Source organism: Calypte anna, chromosome 5A (genome assembly GCF_003957555.1).
Source record: "Calypte anna isolate BGI_N300 chromosome 5A, bCalAnn1_v1.p, whole genome shotgun sequence".
NCBI classification, from domain to species: domain Eukaryota; kingdom Metazoa; phylum Chordata; class Aves; order Apodiformes; family Trochilidae; genus Calypte; species Calypte anna.
In genome coordinates, this window is record NC_044251.1 from 34894433 (window position 1) to 34917327 (window position 22895).

The 22895-nt window shown below is 44.9% G+C and overlaps 1 protein-coding gene across 5 annotated transcripts in view; it reads left to right on the top strand.

Annotated features, from left to right (window-relative positions):
• Positions 1–1016: 1016 nt before the first annotated feature.
• Positions 1017–22895, top strand: part of CEP170B (centrosomal protein 170B) — a 57835-nt gene continuing 35956 nt past the window's right edge. For 3 of the 5 annotated variants that reach the window (XM_030452013.1, XM_030452015.1, XM_030452016.1), the window contains exons 1-6: positions 1017–1085; positions 2675–2810; positions 14484–14573; positions 17582–17660; positions 20580–20638; positions 21901–22039. In XM_030452013.1, the coding sequence (XP_030307873.1) occupies positions 2691–2810; positions 14484–14573; positions 17582–17660; positions 20580–20638; positions 21901–22039 (487 nt within the window). In that variant the 5' untranslated portion in view covers positions 1017–1085; positions 2675–2690. Of the gene's footprint in view, positions 1086–1626; positions 1699–2674; positions 2811–14483; positions 14574–17581; positions 17661–20579; positions 20639–21900; positions 22040–22895 lie in introns of those variants that run through there. The other 2 variants (XM_030452017.1, XM_030452014.1) reach the window with 2 other exon arrangements.

Genomic DNA, 22895 nt, shown 5'->3' on the forward strand with positions numbered 1-22895 from the left:
TTGCTGTCTTCCTATAGCCTTTCTTTAGCAGCCCATGCCAGATGGAGCCAGGAAGACAGAGCATAAGTGTGGCTATTTGCATATCTACTGAATTTTGCAGGAGCTGGGGGGGGTCTCTTGAAAAAGTTTTTGCAACAGCAAGTAGTTGGATCCAGTATCATGATACTCAGTTTTTCTCTTGATGGGGAAAAAAAAAATTGTTATTGCTCTCCACACTTCCTGCTCTTCAGGAATTTTATGCTTACTTGCAAGAGAAAAGAACCCATGAAAAGATGTGTCCCTTCATAGCACATATTTCAGGATCTCAGGATCTGGTTCTGTGCTGACATCCTGGGGGTTAATTCAGTCCACTCAGCTGCCTTTAGGTTCAAGGGTACCTGAGGGGTTCATGTGTAGATGGGTGCCAACCTACTGCCTGAACCCGGGAGGAAGGTGAGGGTGAAGAGGCCAGTGTTGGGACTCACTGGGGTGGGATAAGAGCCTGGTGCTGAGACTCAGGTGGGCAAGGAGGCTGGTGTTAGGGCTTAGGTGGGAGAGGCAGCTGATGCTGGGGCTGGGGCTGGCTCCAGCAGCTGGTGGAGGGAGTAACTCCGGTCCCACAACCTCAGCCTTTGCCTCTTGGGCTTGCCAAGGTCGGGGACAGCCGCATCCGCAGCAGAGAGATGCAGCGAGGCTCCGTTTGTGTTCAGGAAACCCCTCAGAGAGCCTGAAATGAGGGACGCTGAAGCAGGGCACTGCGCTGGGGAGCTCTCACACAGAAAACCTCATCAGCTTCTCTCACACCTGCCGGTCAGGTACCGGGTCCCGGGAGGGCCAACCGCTCAAAACCTGAGGTGGGGGCCGGCCTGGAAGCTGGGCAAATGGGCCGAGTCGGACTGCAGAAGATAGGCGGGGAAGGTGGCCGGACCGCGGCCGGGCCTGTCGGCTGGAGCCGCCTCCTGACGTCGGGAACCTGCCGTACGCGGGGGCGGAGCGGGGCGGGCGCCGGGAGCGGCTCGCAGGGTGGGAGGGGGGAGGGGGGGGTAGGCAGAGCCGGCTGGCGGGGCGCGGCGCCCGGCCTGCCATCGAGCCGAGGGCCGCAGCAGGTAGGGCGGCGGGGGGAGGGCGGCGGGGGGAGGGCGGCTCCGCTGCACCGTCCGGGCAGAGGGCCGGGAGGGAGCGAGAGCCGGGCCCCGGCAGACAAAGGGCCGGGCCCGCCCCGTGGTGGGGGGGATCCCGCGCCGCACCTGGCCCGCCGCGGCCCCTCGGCGGCTGCGGCCGGGGCTGCTTGCCCTCCCCTCAGCAGCCAGCGCGGCCCCGGGGACGAGGCTGCCCCCGGCGGCCGCCGCGCAGCCCGGCTCGGGGCTGTGGGAAGCGGCCAGGGGGCTCGGCCGGCAGGTCCCCTGTCCCCTCCCGGGTGCTTTGTCGGGGAGCTGGTGTTTCCCGTCAGGGCCGGGAGGCGGTCGCAGCCGGTGGCATGTCGTGACAGGGTCGCGGAAGCCCTCAACTGCGGCTCCCGTTTGTTTTTTGTGGGTTTTTTGCGTGTCCCCAGCGATAGAGAGAGGGCGGCGGGGCGTGCGGTCTCGTCTCGTCCCCCTCCTGGGCCTGCCCTGCGCCGGGGCGGTCGCTCATCCTTCCCGCGGGTGTCACCTGCGCTTCCCCGGGGCCGCCGGGGCAGAGGGGGCCGGCGGTCAGGCCGGGGATCGCAGCGCAGCCCAGGTAAAATGGAAATTTCCTTCCCTCCGCGCATTTAGGAGAGCACCTTCGACCCCGGGAGGTGACTGAGGGGGAGGCGAGAGCCTGATGTGTGCCGCGTTTGTTTTCCTTCAGCCAGGGAGAGGAAAACGCGATGTAGGGGAGGGGAGGCCGCAGGAGCGGGCTGGCTGCAGCCGGGCTGTAGCAGCCACAACAAACAGGTGTGGCTGGGAGAGCTCCCGATAAATGCTGCTCGCCGGGGCTGCCCTCGCAGGTTGCGGTTGCTCGGCTGCCGGTGGCAGGGGAGAGGGGGATGATGTACATCAAAACCCGGCGGTGGGAGCGGCAGCCTGTGTGTCCTGTCCTAGGGTAGCGGCGTGGAGTGGTTTTTCGACTACCAGGGAGGGAGGGAGGGAGGAAGGGATTTGTGGGCTCCCAACGCAGTATCAGCGTGGAAGTGGGATGAGCAATAGGAAGGCTGTTCTCCTCCCAGCACCGGTGTGACTGCTCCTGGGACTGCACTGTGAAAGGTTGGAGGAGCCGGGTTATGTCACCTTAGTGATGTTCTGGTCCACATCTCTGCTAATGGGGGAAGCTCAGGCTGCGATTTGTGATTCACACACAGTGCCAGAGATGTGGAAATGTTCCGGGAAAGTGTCTTCTTCCTCCCTCCCCCCCTCCCTCCCTCCCTCCCCCCCATTTCATCATTTCATTGATTGGATTCAGCAGCGTGCTTCATTTTTTAAACAATCCTTTTTCAGATCCTTAGTCTTTCTTTATTGTGGGTATATTTCCAGGGCTGCAGACTTCCTACACGTGGGCAGTAGGCCCTGGCACACACTTCTCAAATGCTTGTTGCCACATTTAAGATGTGAACACGAGGTGCAAGAGGCAGCTCTGGGTCCCACGGCACAAGGAAATTTGGGAGCTGCAGCTATGCACTGGTGTACTTCCACACATCATCAGAAGCTCACTGTGTGTCCTGTTTTTTTGTGTTTAGGATGTATAAGGATTAAATGCCAAGTGCCAAAATGAGCGTGACATCGTGGTTCTTGGTGAGCAGCACTGGCATTCGCCATCGGCTCCCTCGGGAGATGATATTTGTTGGCAGAGATGACTGTGAACTGATGCTCCAGGTAACTTGCCTTTTTTAAAAAAATTTATTCTGAAGGTGTGGTATATGGGAATGTAATGCTGGGGATCTGTGGAGATGTTGCATGCTTTCTTCAAATGACACCTTTGAAATGGAACTTCCTTTATTTATGTCGAGTCTGCAGTTCCTGTGAAGACTTTGGGTGTTTATGAAAGTGCCAACTGAGTTTTATTGCAAATTGCCATGTCATCAGATGGATAGTAGCTGTCATGATGGGAGAGTAATCAAATAGATTAACTATCTTGATGGTACTAGAAGCAGTAAGCAAAGACCTTTCTGTCTTGATCTGTGATTATGCTCCTATTTTTTTGTATCTTTTAAAACGTGCACTTTTTACTAGTTTGTGTGATTTGAATGGGGTCAGGACTTTTTGGTTAGCTTATTTTTCCCTTGAAGTGTAATTAAATTGTCAGTGCTTGTATGTCTCACTTAGGTTTTTTTATCATGGTAGGAAATAATGATGTTTAGCAAAGGGACTCTATCTGTTTTGGTGGGGTGAGTAAGGTGGTGACCTCTTCCCAAAGTAATTGTGTTACTGGGCAAACTTGCAGCTTCTATTAGTGCTTCCCATACCAGTGTGTTACTTTGCTGGACCTAATCCAATGTGTCTGAAGTGTCGACTGTGGTCTCATGTTTGACAGAATAATGTAGTGGATATCACTCCAAGCAAATGAAACTGGAATCTTGCAAAGAGCTTTTGACAGGAGCGGTTTGGCTCAGGCATTTGTAGAAGCTTAGAATTAAATTCGTGTTTCTGCTAGGCCCATGGCATGAATACTTAAAAGGAGAGGGAAAAAAGTTTTATTGCACCTGCCTGTTCCCCTTCTGCCCCTTAACAAAGGTGGCAAATGTTCCTTTTGGTGTTAAGATTAGAAAGCTTTACAACAAGGACACCCTCCCCTGTAGTTATGTCCTAAATGCTTTGCTGATGTTCTACCAAGCAGGCTGTGTTTGTAGTCACTGTGGGGATTTTTATATCATATATTAGAGGGAGGTTTGTTTAAGAGGGGAAGTGTTCTTGTATGAGGTATACTTGGAAGGCAAGGTGTTGTGGGGCTGCAATAAAATGTTATTTTCCACAAAAAGAGGGCTTGCAGTGTTTGTGCTGCTCAGCTAGCTGGCAGTGAATGGCATGGCTGTTCTGCAGTGGTAGTATCTCAAGCTTACTCCTGGTCAACAGCAGATCAATAGTTTAGGTTTTCTCATGAATTACACTATCTTCTATTTCATGTTTGTACATGCCTGACTGGCAAGGCATGTACAGGTGAGGCTTGAAAAATGTGTTATCTCATAACTTGGTGAAAACACACTCAGTGTCCTTGGTTTCCAAAAAAAGCCTGAGATTTGGGGTGCCCATGCTAATAACCTTTGTAGGTATTTGAGGGATTGTTTTACTTTCATGGTTTAGCACTCTGAGAACCACATATCTCAAGTTGTGCACCCTAAAATAAAACTAGCAAATATCAATCAAATGCATTGCTTGTTTTTCTGGTTATTTATGGGGTTCACTGGACAGAGTGGGTTGTGAGCCACTCCATATCACATGGCATATTTCGTGTTTCTTTGCAAGTCTGAGCTGGCTTCTCAGTGTTGCATGTGGATTGGCAACCTTGTGATGCTCTACTTTGCCATTCTCTTTTGTACAAGCTGAATGAATTGAGGTTTCTGGAGGAACCAGCAGTATCTGTCAGAGTGAAGTGGTTGTATCTGGGGGCTCATAGGTGGTGGGGGCATTAAAGGAGGTTTTCATTATTTCACCAGAATGAAGGGTCTGGATTGTCTGTAAAAGCCAGCTGCTTATGTTCATGGGGTGAGTTACATGTGACCCTTTATAAACATATTAGTTTACCATCTCCAGTAATAAATCTTTTTCTGGAATTGCATGTAAAGTCTTATTTTGAACAGCACAGGACATTATAAGCAATTGGTTAGGAAAACAAAGATGTTTCCCAGGGCTACTTTGGGCTCCAGATGAGATGATCATAGCAATATTTGGTCCAGAAGAGAGGCTGTGAACAGAGAGTTGATACTTAAGCATAGTTGTGTGTAAGCAGATGGAGAATGGGATTTAAAAATACTTTTTTCCTACTGTGACTGTCTATGTCACAAAATCGTTGTGCAGACTGACACAGTCATTTGGGAAAGCTTGAGGAGCAAAGCAGTTATTAGAGCAAATAGTCAGAGCTCTTTTCACATTGTTCATACCTGTTGTATCTGACCCTGAAACTGTGTATTCACTGCACAGTTACTTTGCTTGTGTTTGCTTGTGTACCTTAGAGTGAACATTGGGAGCAGGCTGGCAGTGGCTGCATGACCCAGTTGGTGGTTTTTTGTCTTTAAGACTGTTACTGCTTAGTGATTTCATTATGCTACAGTTTGTGGTTCCCATTTGAGACCATGTGTATTAGGCAGTGCAAAAACATACGACCCAGAGATAATCCTTGTCCTGGAGACCTTGCAGTTTTGCCTTTCTTATTTTACTGTTTTAGGAGTGTCTTGTCTTCTGATATTTTCTTGGAACATGCTGTCTCTGATGTATCAGATCCCTAAACAGCAAAGAATCACAGCTTTGTTACCAAACAATCAAGCTTTAGTTTTGCCTGTGTTTACTTATTTCATGCAGGTACTAGATTTGCTTTCCATTTAACAAAGAGGTGAAGAAAACCAAAGTCTTTAAGCTTTAAGTTAAGTAGGTTTGATAGAAGGGAAACGTAATTTACCTTGAAATCCTCTATACCTACTAAGAGGATTAGAAATATTTTAAATGTTTTTGCAGCACTGTAAAGCTTCTATTACAAGTAAATATGAGATTTACATTGGATTTGAATGTTAGTGCATGAGCAAAAATGTTGTGTAGTGTAGCTTGACATGCACGGTGTTGTTTTGCAGTGAGGGGCTGAGTTCTGCCTTTTTTCTTGATTTCTTCAACAGTCTCACTGGCTTCCTTCAGGCTACAGTCAAGAAACAGCAGGAGTGTGGAAGTCTAGACCCTCACTGATTTCCATTAGTGGATTTTTTTTTCCTTAAATCTCTGAAGCTTGGTAGTGATAGGAAGTGGAAGTAATTTATGAAAATGTTTTGTTTACCTTTTTTTTTTTTTTTTTTTTTTGCCATTTTTATCAACTGTCATGATTTGCTTAATGTGATGTGGTTTTACTCAGGGGACAAGCATTTCACAAACTCAAAATTTTCACTTAACCGTTTTAAACTTTCCCCTCTGCCCCTAAACAAAGTCTCTGCATTTTTCCTAAATGTAAACATTTGACAGAAGAGGAAGCAGGGTTATGATATCCCTGTTGTTGTTTGAGAGATGTTTATTGGAAAATCTGGGAAAGTAAAATGTTTGACCAGTGTACCCTTGAGTATTTCGCTCTCTTTAGAGTAATGGGTTAGAGATACTCTTCTCCTATGCCAGATGAGGTTACATCTAAATGTGAGTTACAGCAGGAGTAGGTGCAGATGGCATTATGCTTTCTGTTTCATACCTTTGTCCTGTGTGCCTTTTAATACAGTTTCACACTTCCTTTCAGAAGAGGCTGTTTTATAACTCTGTTAAACTTTGTAACTGTTTGGGATGAGAGTTTATTTCCCAGGTGTCTGGTTTATGCAGTGTGCTCTGGACTTGATCACCTCCCTTCCTTGGTTTTTGCTGTAAGCAGCTCTGAGAAAAATGCTGTTTTCATCATATAAACTATTTAAAAGAGTGTTTAACCTGTTCCTTGAAGTTCTGACATTGTAGAGATGGGGTGAATGCCTGTATCAGAGGTGATTTTTTAATTATTGTTTTTTCACCTCTTCCTCCCATCAATAGTCTGAATGTGTTTGGCCAAATTCCAAACCTTTGAAAAAAAAAAAAAAGTTGTAGTTTGCATGTGGTCAGCAGGGAATTTCTTGGTACTCTTGCTATAAGTCACGTTTCACCTGGGAGTGTGGTTGGTGAGGGATGAATTTGAGAGCAGAAGTACTGCAGTTTGCGTAAAGAGGAGTCAAGTGCAGGGATGCACAGGGATGGAGTTTAGATGTAGATTAAGATTAGATCGAGATGCTGGTATCCTGACTCAGGCAGTGGTCAAAGCAGCTGTTGAGGAAAGAGTGAGGACATGCCAAGAGTATAATGATACTTCCAGAGTAGTTGCTAAACCTCTTGACCTGCGTTTCAGGAAGCCAGAGGCCAGACCCTTGCATTTAGTCACTGGATTCCTGCTCTACAAAACCTCACCAGGAGATTAAGATTTGGCTGAGCAAGAAGGCACAACAAGGAGTCTGTCATGTGTGCAGAGTACAAGGAGGAGCAGCAAGACTTGGAAATTTGGAGGCTGGTGGATATAGGGCAAAAGCTATTCAGTGCCGGGGGAAGCAGACATTACAGGATGTGAATGCTGAGCAGCATCTCCCTTAGGCCTGGGATGGGCTCAGGAATTGCTTTTATAAAGCTACTAGCCAAGCATCTGTCATTGGTCAATATGGGACATCACATACTGCTTATGTATCAATTAGTCAGTTCGAGTGCTAGGGTCTTGTGAGCTGAACATACAAGTTCATTCCGCTGGTGAATTGGATAAATGGTTACTTGATACTGCTCAAATAGGCATTTCCCTCTTGTTAGCTTGCTTTGGTACAAAGCTGGGGGGTTACAAGCATTCCAGGCACCAACGGATGCTAAGTCAAGTGTGTATAGCTGCAGAGCACTCACAACAGACCAGCGTGAAGACTGCCTGTGTAATCCTGCTTCTGCTTCTGTGTAGGTGGGCATGAAGATGCAATCTGTTATTGTGTGGTTACTGGATGTTTTTTCCCCACAGGATCTATTCCATATTTGGTACAGAGGGTGCATGGCTCAGTCCACAAATAATACAGTGTGATGGTGAACTCTGTATGTCTGTGACATCTGATCAAATTAAGGTTTCATTGACCTGATGTACCCAGGCCATATTTGATAATATGATGTCTTTCCCTATGTAGTGTAGTAAGTGTATACATAAACAAGTGTGAATAGGTGTGGTGTAGTTTGTCTACGGCATTATACTGGGAGGAAGCAGATGGTGTGAACTTGCTAGATTATCTTTTTCCTGGTGCTTCTAAATGAATTCACTGAAGCACAGAAGTCCTATCCCTCCATCGCTCTGGAACTTCCCAAATCCAGTTGGGAGCTCCCAGTAGAAGCCATAAGGAATCTCTTCTGCCTTTGTGTCCTCATTGCTTTCCCTATGGAATTGTGGGGCTGGAGTAGGAAGCTGTTGTTGGGAGAGGGTGGTGCCACACTCCTGCTCTTTTGCTGCAGTTATCCAGCGGGTGTAAATCGGCAACTTAGTCCCTGAGCACTGGGAATTGCAGTGATCCTGAAACAGTCATTCATTAGATGTCACAAGGGAAGTAGGTGTCTTACAGGCAGAAGGGAGAGGATCTAGCCTTGGGAAGGCTCTGCTTTTTGACAGGTAGCATTTTCAGGTGCCTGAACAGTAGCTCTGGGAAGAAGGATGCACATCCCATGTTTCCAGGCCTAGAGTTGTTTTTTTCAGCTCTTGGCTCTCCCATTGTTTGCCATTAATGTGCAGCTGACAGAAAGATTATGATGTCTGATGAAATATGGGTTGAGGAGACTGGAGGCATGGCAGGACTGGCAGACCTGGGAGGGGAGTTCATTGCTGGAGGCAGGGTAGAGGGAGAGGTGGTGGTGGCACTGCAGGTAGTTTGTTATTAGGGATGAGAGGGCTGTGTGTGGCTGGCAACCTGGCTTGTGAAGGGAGGGTTTGTCCCTCACTAGAGAAGGCAGAGAAAAAGAAGACCCCTTCCATATCTGAGATATGATCCAGACATTAGTTTGCAGCTTGGCTGCCCTGTAAAATTTCAGGCTTCTGTGTTTTTTCTATGCCTCCTGGGTGGTCATGTAAAACAAAGGGAAAGTCCATGCATCTGTGGACAGTGTGTTCCCTGCCTGTGGTCAGGATCTGACCCTGGCTCACTTGAACTGATGCTCCACTTTGGGAAAGAGAAGCCAGCAAGAAAAATAAAGGGTTAAGTTGGTATGGGAACTGTGCCAACCTCCAAATCCTTTCGCCAGGCTGTGGGGATTACAGTTTCATTTTCCTGAGGGATTTCTCTCTTTTATTCACTGCCTTGTTTTTTGCATGAACACACAGGCCCTGGTCCTGCTGCAGATCCCCATAGCCCATATCCTGGACTGCAGCAAGGGTGAAAGCAGGGGCCCTGCAGCCTGGGAGCTGTAATGTGAGTCCGGCTTCGAGATGAGGTGGCTACACCTGCTGAAGACACATTTGTCTGCTTAGGCAGAATCCTTTAGAAACCAGCAGCACATGCCCCTGGGAGCGATCAGAATGCCTCCTGTGGGGGTGTCTCACTTGCAGCCAGCCTGGGGCAGGACAGAGCATTCACTAATATTCTGGGAAAGTGCTGAAGTGGCTGGTAAACACAGCACTGTGAAATGCATTGTGATGAAGAGGGAGACCCAGTGTTCATGTCTGTCATGAAATGCTATTCAAGGCTTTTGAGGATCAAAATTCATCCTTCAGGTTAGAATGCAAAGAATTTTTACATTAGGTGTTTTGGTTTGGTTTTTGTTTGGGTTTTTTTTTTTTCCCTGTCTCCCTTCCAAAGCAGGACACTGGGAGAAGTTTGCGTTTCCTTACTGGGATACTTGTGCAGAGCAGTCCTGGCAGAAATGTAACCTGTTCGCTGTGGAAAATATTTGAGCAAATGTTTATTGCCTACTGCCACCAGAATGCTGCAGTTATCTGGTGCCAGACGTGCACAACAGACTGCAGTGAGGAATAGGGAAACTGCTCTCGTTTGTTTATTTTATGTCCAATACGATGATGCCTTGCGGCACTGGCAGGGCTGAGGTCCAAATCTGAACCCTGAGCAGTAGGTTTTTGCCCATGGTAATTCTCTCGGGGAAAAAGCAGCATCTGTATCTACACAGACAGCTGAGCTATGTCTGCTCCCTGGCCCTTTGGGGAAATGCAGGCTGTCTGGCTATATTTCTCCTCCTGCTTTCCTAAGCAGGTCTTGTTTCCTTGTGGATTTTGCTTGGCAGCTTCTGGTTTCATCCTGAGTGCCCTGTATCAGACCCTTCCCCAACCACAAAGCTATAGGGTACCTTCAGCACATGTAGCCAGTGTGATATATACCCCTGTGCAGGCTCCTGTGCATTTCTGAAGCTGCTTTTTGCTGCTCCCATGCTAAGCAGGGGCTTCTGCCGATTGGATGGATGCAGTTTTGAGAATCACAAATGAGCTGCCTAATTGCAGCTCGATTGGAGGCTGCTGCTGCAAGATGTTGGTACCAGTATGAGACTGGCAGACCCAGAAGTGGCATTCTCTGTGATTTGGACTATCTGCTTAATATGATCTTGGAAGGAAGAAGAGTCTTCGGATATGCACTGCTAGTACATTTTGTCTACAAGCTATTTAAAGCATGATGCAGTATAGGTAGCTGGATGGAGAAGCAGGAGAGCTTTATCTTAGGAAATTATTTGGATGTCTGGAAATGCAAGGCCTGGATGAGGTTAGTGTAGTAACAAATCAGTGCTCATGTTTTCCCTTCAGAGATGTGTAAATGTTGTTCATGCATTGTGTTTACCCAAGAGTTGTTTTCATCTGATAGCAAGACCAGTGTTGGGACATGGTGAGAGTGCTGTGTTCTTCACTTCAAGAGGCTGGGAATGTGTTCTTGTTTCTTGCCTGCAGATCACTAGAGCTTAGGAGAAGACTTCCCTTCCCTGCCTTCCTTTTGCCTTCTCAATTACATCTGAAGTGCTCCAACCTTTTTTTTGCTGTTTGGGTTCAAGTAGAAGCTCAGTGATCCTTGCCATAGCTGAGGAGTGCTGCTTATCCCATTGCAAGTGCTTTTCTGGTGAAACATTGCCATCAAGGGTGGCTGTTTTCTGCTTTTTGTCAACTGAGTCACTTAATTTTTTTTTTAATTTGTAAATGAATGGGTTTTTTTCACTTGGACCCCTGTATCCCCTCCTTACAGATAAGAAGGATAGATCAGGCTTTCCTTTTGCTGTGGAGGTTGTTATTGATCAAAAGCAAGGCTCAGTATTTGGTGCAGGTGAGAGTTTAAACTAGGAAGCCCTCTTATGTTTGTGATTCAGTCAACTTAATTCCAGCTTTTCAATTGATAGGTGCAAAAAATCTCCACAGTCCAGTTGCAGACTACTGGTAGCTCTGCACCCATGGGCTGCTGTGTAATATGTGTTGACTCAGACTGCTAAAATCACTTTCTGTGATTCAGTGGGTCATGAATTAGAAACCATTGGCCTGCTGGGCTGGATTGACTTGTGCAGGACAGTTCTCAGGATCTGAGCTGTTACCAGTCTGGAAAGTGGTCAGTCTTGCCTTTGGAAGTGGGATTGAGGCAGTCTGCTCCTCTCTGAGAACAAAAGCACCATCAGGCACTGGGTTGCTGCTGTCACTGCACGCAAGAGCAGTTCATATTAAATGGGACTGATGTTGAAATAAACCACACTTCAGTTCACAAGTAAGAGTGACCTTTGGCAAGTCTGTATCAAAATAAATAAGGTGTGATTTTAACTATTTTGAGTTTCCTTGGAGACATGCCCTTAGGAACGTCAGCTATCAGGTCTTGTGATGTTTGTTGGTTTAACATAAACAAAGCTGTACCCCTCTTCTCCACCAAAGTAAAAAATTTCACAATGCAGTCAGTATAATAGCTTGCCAGCTTCCTAATGGGTCCTTTAGAAAGATGCTGAGAAGCAGTATCAGGACTATAGGTGAAATTTTGTGTATCATTTTTACCTCATCTTGAACACACCTGAAACTTCCTTCAGAGATATGAAGTTTGGCATATACTGGTTCTGGTGATAACCTCTTCCTTCTTTTATGTAGGGGAATATCATGCTGCTTCAATACATCTCTGCTCCCCTTGGATGATCCATTTCTGGTTTGGGACTCCTGGGTGGCTGTAGTCAGCTGTTGTAAAACACAGCAGCCTAAAGGCTCTGCTGACTTATATCAGGGTCAGATCCAGGGCAAATTGACATTTTGGGAGACAGCTGGTTCCCAGAAATAAACTGTTTTTAAATGACCTGACTTGGTACTAGATTAAATCTACCTTTTTGGTTTGTGTCTGGATTAGCTTTTTGGAGTAGGAGCCTTTCTTCCCTTGGAAGCAAGCTAGAGAGTTTGCTCTGCCTTTGAATTCCATGAATCTTTAAATGAGTGTCTGTGAGATGCTGTAACAAGCTAAAGCAAACACTTGGGAACAGTGATGTCTGTGACTTTAGGTGGCAGAGAAGCCAGGGAAGGCGTTTCATCTGTATCTGTGCAGGGCAGACAGGACCCCTATGAGCAGTTGTCTTTGTGTCCAACAGTTATATAAATACCCATGGATGGGGAAGGGGGGTTCTTCTACCCATGCTGTGAGTGGAGGATGGTCTTCCCTCTCTGCCTGTAGGTGAGGTGTGATGAGCCCTGGGGAACCCAAAGCTCCCACAGCCTGGGAGCTGTGCCGACATTGCCAACGGTTGTGGGGCTGGACCCTGGGTATGCAGGGCAGTGGAAGCAAAATCTTTCACATCCTCTTGAAGGGTGTGAGGGACTGTGTGGCAGGTCAGGTACAGCCCCATCTTTTGTATTGTCAGTTGCTGTGATGTGTGAGGCTGCAGATGGTCCTATTCACAGAGCCATCTGAGGAGATGCGAGTCCTGGGCAGCATCCTTGGGGTCATCCTTACCTTGCTCTGCACATACCTGCCACAGCTGCTTAGGTGGTTGCACAATGAGCTGAGGGGTTGCATCTAATGTGAACAACAATAGAAAGAAGCAGTAGCTTAATGTTTCAAATGTTTAAGACTTGCTGTTTCTTAATAGCTATATTAAGCCATTTCCCCTTAGCTATTTACCTGCTATTTCCCCTGCTATGTTTATGAGGGGGGGGTGTCAGACATGAAGTGTAGGGATTACATAGGGGTGAGAAGGTTGTGTGTGGCCCTCCTGGGAGGGCACTGCTGTGTGATGCTTCCTGCATTTAGGTCTCTGCATAGCAGGAGTTAGAAATGAGATTCCCCTGATCACCTTATCTTTGTTTGTCCCACCAGTTGTCAATTGGGGAGTGACTGTTGTCCAGGCAGCACCAGTTGGCCATTGAAGCACTGGATGCTGTCTTGTTTTTCAGCTGGGACTGGTGAGCTGACACTTGGTAATTCAACAGCATACTGATAAATGTATTAGTGAGGCAGCTGGAGGCTTGGAGTCTCCTGCCCCTCTGCTCACTCTTTGTAGTGGCATGTCATGAATAGTGTGAGGAACATCACAAAGTAGAAGGGCAGTCTTCTGGCCAAGTGTATGCTTGCTTCATGTTGTGTTTCAGGGTTATTCTGGAGGACAGGTCTCCTGGGCTGACATATGTTCTGCAAAGGGAGAAGCTGCCATTTGTCAGCTCTTGAGATATTACCAATGTGCTTGACATTGGCAGGGACAGAAGTTCTGGCAAATGGCAGCAGTTTCTCCAGAAGTCTCTGCCTTTTCACCAAGGAATTCCCCTGAAACCATCCTTGTCTCTGCATGCTTACAAGGAAGTAGATGTTGATAATGACTTGCTGAGAGCAGTGCTGTGGAAACCAGTGTGTTTATACTTGGGAAAAGGGAAGAACTTTTCACTAAGAACTTGTTACTTGATGCCCAGGAAAAGGAGTATTGGCTGACTTACAGCCTGGCTCATGTCCTTGCTCTGGGAGCACACCCAGGTCTCTGTTGTGTGTGTGATGATGATGGAGTGACCGGTTGAGGTCAACTGCAACAAGAATTCAAGTTATGAGAGACACTGTGTCTAAATACAGACAGTCTGGTGTCTTTATAGCTGTAACACTTACACCATATTTCAAATTGATTCAGAGATTTTGTTCTAATGCTTCTTCCTCAAAAGTCTGACACACTTGCTGCTGAAGTGCTGTATTGTTTTGAAGCCAAGGTGCATTTGGTGCTTCTGCGTTGTGGCAAGGCCAGTGGCACCAAATCACAGTCCAGTTTAGTGTTCTTAAGGCTAGCTTTAAATGTGAATTTTCCTAGAGTTATTTTCTTTCTCATCCCAAGTTCATGAAACTCCCTCCAACTTGGAAAGCATCCTAGAATGTTAATCAATTCTGGGGCATAATCATGGGAACAATATACATTGATGTGAATATGTCTGGTTTGTAACTTAAGAAAACTATTTTTTCTTTTTGAATAATAGGAAGAAATAATCCCAAATAGGAATTTCCCTCATGATGGGGCTACTGGCTTCAGCTGGTGAAAAAGGGAGATCTTTTAGTTCCCAGTGGCTGAGATCCTGCCCCTCAGGCTTTCAGTTTGACTGGTTTTGTTTTCAGTGTGTATTGATACAATTTACTGAAATAATGAAATAATGCCATCACAGCCTTCTGTGATGATTTTTTTTTAAATTTTTTTTTCCTTTCCATGCGAATAGTGTATTGTCTTCAGTGAACTGTTTAAACAACCATGGAATCGTTTACTGTTTATCCTTTGGTTATTTGTAGTAGTAAATAATATTCCTTCCTGCTTTTCCTCTCTCTCCCCCTGCCCCTTACCAACTTATCTTGATGTCTAAATGTTGCTTTGATTAACTGTGTCTCTTATGCCTGACCAGTCTCACATTCATTGTGCTTTTGTTGCCAGTCCCGCAGTGTGGATAAGCAGCACGCTGTAATCAACTATGACAAGGAGAAAGATGAGCACTGGGTGAAGGATCTTGGAAGCTTAAACGGCGTAAGTAGCAAACCTCCTGGCTGATGGAGGCAGATGTGTGGCTTGCTGAGTCTGCAAGCTCTTGTGTGCTTACTTAATTCTGCTGTTAGAGCCTTTTGGGTTACTGCAACTGCTGGTATGAGTTATGCTAAACACACACAATTATTTGCAAGGCCTGAGATGGAGGTCACATAGCATGTCATCCTAAGAGGAGAGCTTTGGTGAATATTGTGTATCTTTTTTCTTCTGGTGCCCTTGCAGAATGCTTCAGGGTTACCAAATCTTAAAACCTTTTGCAAAAGAGGAAATAAATTCAGTCGCATTTTTGAGATGTTAATATTAAACTAGTGAAGATTCTGGAGCAGCTGTTTCAGCATGAGCAGGGTGACCTTTTGGCAATTCAGTTGTCAGTGCATGGAGTGATTTATGGGATGAGGAGATATTTAATTTCTTTGGGGAGAAACTATTTAAAACCACCTCTTTTTTTAGAATAAAAATTACTTCTTTGTGTGAAGACTGAGAGATAATGTGAGCCCACAACAGGGAGCTGAGCCTGCCTAAATCTTAATCCTTGCTCTTGTCCTGATTCACACAGTGCCATTAGTCAGTCAGGTGAGGGCTTTGTCTGCCCACCTGAATTCTGTGACTTGTTTAAATGCACCATTGGGGTGAAAACTGTCCTAGTGTCAAAGCATGCCTCTTTTTTGGCTGTTTCTTCATCCTAATGGACCTCCTTCTTTGCTGGAGCAGATCTACATAACTGTTCTCTCAGTGGGGGTTTTACTGCAGTCATTCTTTTTTGCTTAGAAGCAGAAGCCTTCCACCATCACAGCCACAAACCCACAAAGTGAACCCAGAAATTTGTACAAAAACAGTGGCTAAAGCAGAATGTTCTGCCTCTTCTAGCAACTGAAAACAGCAAGAATGAGTGTTAATCCTTCTCAGCCTAGTAGCTGAAGGCACAGAGCTCTGCTGAAATGGGACTACTTCCAGGAACTGGTCTGGGCTCTAGATGAGTCCCTGGTTCAAAATCTATGGTATTTAATTCATAGTGGCAAAATAGGAGCTTGGAAGAGAGGGAAGGCTTGTATCACTGATTCTCTTCTATCTTCACATGCTAAAACATATGAATTTAAAGTATTCTAACAACAGACTTGTGAAAGGGGTAGTGAAATAAAAGGAGTTACAGCAGTACCTACCTTCTGCAGCTGGTCAGGCACATCCATTGGAGAAGGCTCTTGTGGCCACAGTGAGTGCATTTTGCACAACAGAAACATAGGTACTTAATTGAAAATTTTAATGAAAACTTCCTTTCCTCCCTGAAACTAAAGACATCACTTTGTATGGCCTTGATTTTAATTCCATTTAAAGAATTTGGTTTTATTTTGTGTTTACTTTATGACTTGTCAAGAATGCATTATATGGTTTAGTTGTATAATCTAGTTCATATTAATTGCTGAAAGGTATTGTATATTTTTTATTATACTGTTTAGCTGATACTACTGTCTCTATTAAGGGTCTTTTGCTTTTGAAGGCAGCATTTCTGTCTGAAATAAGCAGTTTCTTTGGGTTATTTTACTTGAAGTAACCATGGACAAATAGGTAACAACATCAAAACAGATTTTCTTTCAGACTTAACGTTTTGCAGAAAAATCAGCAAATAATTATTCCTGCTCCAGATTTGGCTGTTGTGGGATTTTTAAATATTAAAAAAAAATGATGCAAATAGAAATTCTGTGCCTCTTAACCAGCTTCTTTGATTATATTTGGAAGTTAGAGGCCTGTTCTCCAGCTCTGCTGTAAATTGCCAGGAAGCTGGGGGCTGTGCATGCTGAGGTTTGAATTTCCTGCTTTAGCATTATTTCCCCCCTGTGGTTAATACTTGGTCTTATCATGCATGTTTGGCTTGGCTGTGGTGAGAAGCCAGAGGAAAAAGATTGTGTCTCAGTGTAAATTCTTTTCTAGCATAATTCTGATTCATCAGAGTGTAGCTGCATTTGTATTGAGGCTACAGGGACCCAGCAGTAGTTTCCTGCTCTGTGAGGCTGGGTGAATCCCACCTTGTGATGTAGGGTAACTCCTGGGGTCTGCTCTGGGCACAACTGAGTGCCTAATCCCCAAGTGCATGCTCAGGCTTCCTCAGCTGGGTTCCTGATTTATTTTTGTTTGGCCTGTGTTATTACAAAGTGTGCAGCATTATTTGTGAAAAGTGTCCATGAGACCTGGATTCCTCTGTTCTGGAAGAATTGTTCTTTAGGGGATACTCTCAGAAAGCAGCAATCTGTGATGTTTGTTCACAGTTATGAAGTACATCCCTTGCACCTTTATAAGGGTAACTTAACTCATTACCTTCCTTCAGTAAAAATGAGCAGGCACTACTTTTGTGCAAGGGGCCTTTTGTACTGATGTGGGGTTTTTTGGGGGAGTTTTTTTTGTTTGTTTTTTTTACAATGTTGCCTTAGACATCATGGTGATGCTACTGCAAATGCTTGTGTTCCTGTGCATTTTCATTTCCTCCTTCTCTTTGATATGGTTTGTTTGTTGAATTATCAGGCCTTGGGGATGCCACCAGTCTTGCTTGACATCTAGTAGAAACTTGAATCCCAGCTCATTAGAGTGTGAATCTCTGTAGCTTTATTGCACCATTTACTGCTCTAGCTGGTTGTGAAGGGCAGAGGAGAACCTAGAGTGTGAGAAGTTCCTAACTTCAGGCACCTCCTTTACACATTCAGGCTGGGGACTCAAATTTCCTTTGCAGTTACTGGAAAGATAAATCTCCCCAGAGGTCCTTTCAGAGCACCTTGCTTTGAAACATAATTGGGGTGCTTCAACTTGCCTATGGGAGCTACTTGCGGGTGCTGATTTTTCTAGGGAATTTAGCTCCTCTCCTGGCTGATTTTGTGCTAGTGCACCCTGAATGCATGCAGTAAGGTTGGGAGATGGACATGGGTTCCCTCCAGGATCCCTGTCTGAGGTGCATTGCCTTGATACCCTCAGTCAAAAACCACTCCTGTGCTTCTTTCCTGCAGACGTTTGTCAATGACGTGAGGATTCCTGACCAGAAATACATCACCCTAAAACTGAATGATGTTATTCGCTTCGGCTATGATATCCTTCATGTCTGAAGATGGAGTGGGATGAGGTCTTTGGTTGGGTTCTGTGCTGTTTGCTGCACAGAGAATTAACAATGATAGTTGTGGCTAATGAGTAAGGGTGTTTGTTTTGCTTTCTGAAGCCTTTGGATGGTTTGCAAGCTTTTGTTTCTCCACCCTGGACCTGATTCAGAGCATATGAATCATGATGCCTGGTACATTCACTGGACTTTGAATCAGGCTCTGCACTGTCAGCAGTGACTGTGGAGGTGCCTCTTCAGTCTCTTTCTAGGGAAGGGTTGTGGTTTTTCTTTTTGTTTGGGTGGCAGCTGTAGATGATACCTACTAGGGATGGAATATATTTTGTATGCTTTTGAATGAACCAATACCTTTTTTGTTTTGTTTTGGCTTTTAATCCAACTTGTGTGGTTTTGTTAATTGTTTATCCAAATGCTTGCTCTCAGACAATTCACAGGTCTTCAGCATTTAACATTTAGCTTTGGGGCTTGTGGTCAGACCCCTTGACTCTGTATCGATTGAACTTTGCCTGTGCAGATTGCTTCTGCCACAATATGGAAGAGTAAATTTCTCTAGCTGTCCCAAACTTCACCTCTATTTAGAGATGCTCACTTGCAGTTACTGCTCCATTAAGAGTCACAAATCCTGCTAGGGTCTGCTAAAGCACCTTTGCCTTGATCTCCTTCCTTTTTATCCCTTTCCTGATGTCACTGTATGACTGGCTATAAGCATAGAGGTTGGAATGCCTTTCTGAGCCTGTAAATCAACAGTGGTAAGTAGAAGCTCCTATTGCTGCCTTTTTACATAATCTATTCACCCCCCCTTTTTTTTTTTCCACTTTTTTCCTGTTCCTTCTGTCTGCCAAACTTTATCTGCTGAGGCTGAATTTGGAAGTATCAATTCTCCAGGTTTCTTTTTTTCTTTTGCAGCGAATAGAGGCAGAGAATAAGTTTTACCATTGAGGGGAAAGGAAATGTTTGCCTGGAAAACTCTTGTGCATCCTTGACCCCAAGACCACATCCTTCTGTCTTTTGTTGTCATTGTCATAATCAGTTTGTGCTTGGTCATGCTATAGCCCTTGAAATATTCCAAACAATGCTGAAGCCCAGAAAGCTGAAGCAGCAAGGAGAGGTTGAACCTCCTTGGTCTACTAGGGATGTGGATACTTCAGCTCTAAGCAGTGACAATGCAGGAGCACTCAGTGTTACAATAGGGATGCTTACACTGCTGTGCATCCAATTCTGGATCTACAGGAAAAGAGGATTTCCTAGGCCTTCTGTAAGACCATACTTTTGGTCTCATTGTCTCTTGCTATTTTAGAAATAACAAAACATTACTTCATAATGGAATTTCCTTCTTTAAAAAAAAAAAAAAAAAGGAGAAAAAGAGAGGTATTTGCTAAGCAAAAAAACAAAAGAAAAGAAAAGAGAGATTCAAGTGCTTCAGATCAGCATTTGAACAGAGTGCAGTTGATGAGGACTCAGGGATACAGAGGGGAAGAACTACTGAGTAGCCCCTTACTGAGTGCTGTGACAGTAAAAACGTGCTATCATCTGGGGTCACGTCATGAGAGGAGCCATTTCAGGACACATCTGATGAAACCTGTTACAGTCCCACAGCTAACCTCAGTTCTAGCTTTTCCAGACTTTGCAAATTTGTGGACAGTTTTTGACATAGCTGGTCATGTGTCTTCTGGTCTCTAGGTGTGTAGGGAAGCTCAAAGAGGATTTGATGAGGATTGCAGTCTAGCAAAGGCATGAGGCAGTGCCTGGAGCGTGGGTAGGTTTCAGTGGCTGTGATACCGGTTGAAACTTTTTATAGAAAGCATTTCTGAGCACTAAGCAGATCAGTTTAAGTGTTTAGACCTGCAGCCCTTACATGGATATTAATTTGAAATGAATTATTCATTTATGAATTGTAGAATTTATTGCTCTCAACAGAAAAACTTTAAGGAATGTAGGTTTATAGTTATCTTTTGCCTCGGTTTAGTTGCTATGGCAGTTACAATCTCTTCCTCTCATTTGGTGCTTCAGAGCCACCCTCTTTAGCAGTGCTTTCTCTCCTTACTTTGTTCAGCTTGATGTGGATGGCAGCATCTCCTGAGGCCTCGCAGTCAGCTGTGTGCCATTGCATAAGAGTATTTGTCTCTTTTCCTTTTACAGTTTCACTTACAGACTGTGCAGTTTCCCTGCTATGCCAGTATCATTTGGTTTATTTTTAGTCCAACATTTTCCATCTTTCCTTTTTCCTCCCCTTTGCTTTGTGCTGTGCTGATTGGGTTGTTCACTACACTGCCAGATGCTTCCCTTTTTTTTTTTCTTTTTGTCCTCAGTGTTGCTGAGGATTATTGCCTAGGCTCATCCATGTTGAATGCCCTTCCTAAAAGGTCATGGCAGCTAATGACCTGATTTTCTTTTGATCCAGGAAGCCACAATTCCTGAAAGGCCTTGCCAGGACAAGAGAACATCATAGTCCTTCACATGCCTGCAGGGAGCTGTACTCTTCTGCTCCCCTTCTCTCGTCCCAAGTGTGTAAGACTTCCCCATCTTGGCTGGGATGCCAGGGAGACAGAATGGTCTGCTCAAGCTGCCAGCTGGCTGGAGAGGAGCAGGGTATGATTTGAGTCAGGGCTCTGGTTGCTCCTCTGGGTGCTTCATGGAGCTGCTAATTCTCCCCCAAACTTCTCGTTCCCTGCTTCTCTTCTGCCACCCTTTAGTGGCATTGATCTGGCCAGCAGATGTGATTCCATGCACTGTAGCAAAACATGCATGACATGGTGGGACTCAGCACGGCCAACATTTAGTGTCCTGCATATTTTAAGCTTTTCTTGTTTTATGATCTTGTTTTCTTTTGTGACTAAATGCTAGATTTCTCTGTCCAAAAAATTCCTTTTCCATTTCCTTAATAAGTTTTCTACATTCGAACATGTATGTCCTGGAGCAAATTCAACACAAAGTCCCAGAAGAAGCTTTAAAGGTAAGTTTGTCTTTGTGTAGGTGCACTTTTTTAGTTTTTAATTTTTTATTTTAATTAGCGATGGTCAAGCAGCCTGAGATATTAAAATACTCCTGACAGCAGTTCCACAATGTGGAGACTTGAGGAGAGACAAAGCTCTCAGTTATCTTGGCTCTGATCTGCCTTATCCCTGTGCTAACATGTAGATGAAGTTACTTGTGATTTAATGGCAGCCAACAAAAAAGATTGCTCTTTAATACATTACAGCTCTAGCAGTCAGCACACTATCTTGTGGGTGCAGCACAGAAGAACTTGTTCCCTCCCAGACACAGAGCACAGATGTCTTTCTCTGAGCATGGTGATTTAGGCCAGCTCTATCACACTTCCTCCAGCAGGCTAAAGTTTAATTTATTCCTGTGTATCATCACATTTTTGCCTTCAAGCTCCCAATTTTTACTTACTGAGCAGTCTGCATTGACTTGCTTTTTGAGCAAGTAAAGTCCCAGGTACAAAGTATTCAAGCACCCTCTTATCTCAAACAAAAAAAGCCGCAGGAAAGCTGTCATGTTCAGCTGAGGGATTGGGCTGTCACTGGCAAGCATCACCCCTTGGCTAGCAGATATTGTCATCTTGGTTCCATGTTTAGGAACTCATTGGAAATGTAACAGCCAGAACTGGGCAAATGATTCATTGAACTCGGGGTAATCTGGATGAATATGCCCTTTTATTAATTAACTTTTAATAAATCCCATTTTAAATAGTTCATTTACTGTGTTAATGTGGAGCCTGTTTTAGGGCAGAATCACTTCTATAGCTGGTGAGAGAGTTTGGAGAGAAATAATTAAAATATATTCTAATTGCCTTTGCTGAAAAACTGAGATAATGCAGATGAGTGCCCTGAAGGAATTTATCCTGTTGTTTTAAGAATAAAGAAGATTTCAGGATTTGAATCCTGAATGGAAAATAGCCTCTATTCTGATTTTTCTTGGTTTAGTCCTTAAAGGGTTTCCTAGTTAGTTATTTTGCAGACATAAGTCACAGTTGCCTTCACATAGAGTAGACTTGTCACTTAATATCTTCCAAAATGGGTATTTGAAAGCCCCTCAGCTGGCATTTTGCTTTTCCATAGCCTCCTATTGTGTATGCCTTCTTTTTATTGCAGAGCGTAGCCACAGTTATTTGTGTTTGTGTGATCCCTTTGTGGGGAGGGGTGGTTTATCTTCTCCATGTGCTAGCACACAGGTTACATGGGCACCCTGCAACTCTTGCTTGTGTCTCTCCAGCATGAGAAGTACACCAGCCAACTTCAGATGAATTACAAAGGCACAGCATTGAAGAGGGCAGAGCAGCCCATGGAGCAAGGTGTCTACACTGAGTCCCCACAAGGGAAGCTGGAGAAAGGAGAGAGGAAAGCAATTACAGGTACTTGCTCTGGAACCAGTTAATCAAGATTCAGAACAAAGTGCAGCTTGATCCCTGCACAGGGTCAGAATCAAGTACAGTGGCTGGGTTACATCTAGAAGTGGTTCCAGAAGGATCATCTTTCTAAACCTCCTGAGTATTTCAGACTCAGTATTTCAGTTTTTGGAGATTCAGCCTCCAAAGAAAAAACAAACAGCTGACATGATGGCTTATGCATGCCTTGTTTTGCTGTGAGTGTGTGCAATGGAGAGCCTTGTGGGTGGAGCAGGTTTGGTAAGTTCTTTGGCACCTGTCTGGTCTATTTTTAATTTCCTAATCATGAGCTGGTATTTGAACAGAGATGGTGACTCAGAGTGCAAAATGCATGGCTGCTCTGGCACAGTGCTGGCAGGCAGGCAGAGCAGTAGCAAGCCTTTTTTTTCAAAAAGCCCTGTATGGCCTTAAATTGCTGTATTTCTTAACATGCCTCTATAAGTGGGATTGAAACAGATGGCCAAAACTAGGAGACATTTGCTTCATGTTCACTGTTTTCTGGCTGTAAGTCTTTTCCATTTGAAAAAATCCTTGTATTCTCCATTTCTTTACCCACTGTTGCTTTCTTTTAAAGACACTTTGTCCTATCGGCTTCCTCCCTGTTCCCCACCATGCTGGGCCAAGACTTTGCCAGCACTCAGATGACACTGTGCCACTCAGATAAGCTTCTGACCTCCTCTATGTGTTGCCCTGGCAGGTCTCCCCTTGTTCTGTTCATATATAGGTTGGTGGCCTTCCAGAGCTTGATGGTGCACAGAAGAGCAAATAATGTTTTTTAAGCGTACCAGTGACAGATGACTGCCAACAGTGGTCTTGTGGCACC